Source organism: Propithecus coquereli, unplaced genomic scaffold, assembly GCF_000956105.1.
Source record: "Propithecus coquereli isolate 6110/MARCELLA unplaced genomic scaffold, Pcoq_1.0 Scaffold39, whole genome shotgun sequence".
Classification (NCBI taxonomy): Eukaryota; Metazoa; Chordata; class Mammalia; order Primates; family Indriidae; genus Propithecus; species Propithecus coquereli.
The window spans coordinates 2,163,340-2,166,179 of record NW_012149618.1 but is presented as its reverse complement, the minus strand read 5'-3'; the positions used below and the strand labels follow the sequence as shown (position 1 = coordinate 2,166,179).

At 39.6% G+C, this 2,840-nt stretch overlaps 1 protein-coding gene across 1 annotated transcript in view; it reads right to left on the bottom strand.

Annotated features, from left to right (window-relative positions):
* HADHB (hydroxyacyl-CoA dehydrogenase/3-ketoacyl-CoA thiolase/enoyl-CoA hydratase (trifunctional protein), beta subunit) overlaps positions 1-2,840 on the bottom strand; it is a 33,959-nt gene that overhangs the window by 18,333 nt on the left and 12,786 nt on the right. The window contains exons 4-6 of the mRNA XM_012652408.1: positions 2,005-2,092; positions 675-862; positions 138-318 (exon numbers count right to left, since the gene is read on the bottom strand). Coding sequence (XP_012507862.1) covers positions 138-318; positions 675-862; positions 2,005-2,092 — 457 coding nt within the window. The remainder of the gene's footprint in view (positions 1-137; positions 319-674; positions 863-2,004; positions 2,093-2,840) is intronic.

Genomic DNA, 2,840 nt, shown 5'->3' with positions numbered 1-2,840 from the left:
AGAATAAAGGCTGAGCATTACGGAAACAGAACCAACACACTTAATGAAGTCATTTTTTTTTTTTTTTTTTTTAGTTTTAGGAGCAATTCAGGCAATTCAGAACTCCCTTATAAGTATTATGAAGCATCCTGTTTTACCTGGCACTTTGAAGGGTATAACATCAGAAAGGAGCCCTTCATCCTGTGCTTTCTTGGCAAGACTGTGAGAGCGCAGCGCATATTCATCCTGTTCCAGTCGAGAAACAGCAAAGGCAGCAGCCAGTCGGTCTGCAGAGTGGCCCATGGTCTCACTGGTAGAGAATTCAGCCACCGCAGGGAGCTGGAAAAGGAGACATCCAAAGAGCAGGAACACTGTTAACAGGTGTTATATGACACCTAGCATTGTTCTGTGTTATTTGGAAAAGCTAAAATCTGTTCACCATCTATAAATCAAGACCAAAACAAGGGAAGCTCTTTGTGAGCAGCTCTCTAAAGAGCCCTCTGACAAGGGCTCACAAACGCAAATTTTCTAACCACTATTGCTTTTTTCGCCATCTTGATCAAATAACCCTTCCCTGTAATTAAGAGAATCTACTACTATTAGAGCATACCAGAGCCCATACCTAATTCTAAATCTCTGCAGTCGGATGCTCTGGAAACATAAGTCTTTATTTACATAAAGTTCACAAGTCTTACCTCAGGTGACAGGAAATTCAATCTGAATTTAGAGATTAAAGACAGTCTCTGGCCCAGGGTCTTGGCCTTACTGAGATCAAGCATCATTTTCCTCATTTTTCTTGAATGACGAATAGGGACATCGGACATTAACTCTACACCACCTGCGATGACCACATCACACTGGCCAGAAGCAATCAAGCCAACACCTACAAGGCACAGGTTATACTTACATGAAGACCTTTTGTAGAAAATAACATACCATTGAAATTTAAGCTTCTGGATTAAAAAGTTGGACAATAGTTATCAGTTTTGTACATCTGTAATTAAAGTTTTCATGTTTTCAGATGGATTAAGAATTTTTTAAAATGACTAAAAACATATTCAACACACTAGAGAAAAACAAGTTTCATTCAGCCATATGGGCATCAACTTCTGGAATCAGCTGTTAGACCAACTCTCAAACAAATCATACTCTAAACCAGAACATCTTGCATATTTTATATGTTCCCAGCTTTAGTTTTCAGAAAGATTTTTTTTTCCTACAAAGAGAATGTTAATTTCTACCACAAGCCAGAGAAATTCTGGCCTTTGAAATGTGAGGTAGCCCCCTTCCCTCTTTATGGCCACTGGCTAGTATTCTGTTTCTCTAATTGGGAGTTGATCACATGCTGCCTAGAGTGGGGAACACCCTTGGCCACTGCCTCTGGCATCATTCCCTGCCACCCCTGATGTGGGCTGCCCAACCTGGCCTTGATACTACTAAATGAGCACGTGATTACTACATCTTTCAGGTTTCCTGTCTTTTCACACTAAGGGCTGATGCTACAAAATGTCCCACAATTTTGATAAAGTTTGTTAGGAGAATTTATAATGATTTATAAAAATGTCGAGGGTGTGGGGAGAAAGTGAAGGAAAGAATTACACTGTCTAAAACAGTGATTTACAACTATGGTGGTGGTGGAGGGAGGAGGACTCCATCTTAGTGGAGAAGTATCATATCAGAATCACCTAGGTTTAAAACCTAGAAGGTTATAAACTATTCACGCCTCAGATTCTGAAGCACCCTCCTAGAGACATACTCCTCCAGTTGATAATCCTTACTGCAGCCAGACACACTGCTGATGGAGGAACTACATCAATGGCTGTATGCCTCATGTATGGAGAGCAGGAAAAAGGTTGAGAACTACTGCCAAAAACCAAAATTTTAAATGTGACCTGATTTTTTATAAAACACAAGTGTAGAGATCTGTACTAATCTTTTACTTCTGTTAAGAGTACTTTTTTAATGACCATGTAAAAGACAAAAAAGGAAAATTACGATATACCTTGTGCTTTCATTTAAACATACCTGTGGTTATGGCTTGGTTGGCAGAGATGCAAGCCATGGTGACAGTGTGAGAGGGAATCTTGTCAGAGAAGCCAGCTCCGAGGGCAGCCTTCAGAAGGAAATACAATGAATGAAATCATCACTTATAAAGGAAATGCACCATGTAAATGATGCTCTGAGCACTACTTCTCTGTGTGGTAAATCAGGAAAGGGCTTCAGTTTAGTATTCTATAGAGCAATATTTAAAATAAAATTAAGCCCATTGCAGAAATGTTTACTAATTTTTCATCTTGCCATTAATTTACAGGCACTCTGCCAAATTCTTGGTTACTTGTTTCTAGTGTGGCATACAAGGCTACAAAACTCTTCTATCTCACCTAATGTCTTAGCAACGCTTTGCTCAGAGCCTTCAAGGATATCAATATATAATTTGATTTTAACTTGTTTGAATTTTCAAATACACTTAAAGAAACCTGTTAAAGACAGCTGATGGAATGATGAAATATACTATGGGGTGGGGTCCTCATGATCTGTGTTATCAGGCCTTATGATGAGTTATAAAGTTTAGTAGTAAAGCAAAAGTCATCAAACATGAAAATGACTTCTAAAGAACTGACCATTCATAAGCAGAGTTCCCACTCAGGTCCCTACCTGCTTCCTATCCCTCTCTCTGCTCACTGCCAGTTGGTTGCTCTCACCAACCATCTGAAACTCCAGACAGCACACTGCAGGTCCAATGCTGACTAGAACTGGAAAACTTGCCAAATATATAGAAGCTCAACTTGATGAAAGAAACTTCGGAGAACTGCCAGAGTCCCAAGTGGGCCTCTGACAAATAGGGTCAGATCAGTTAACAA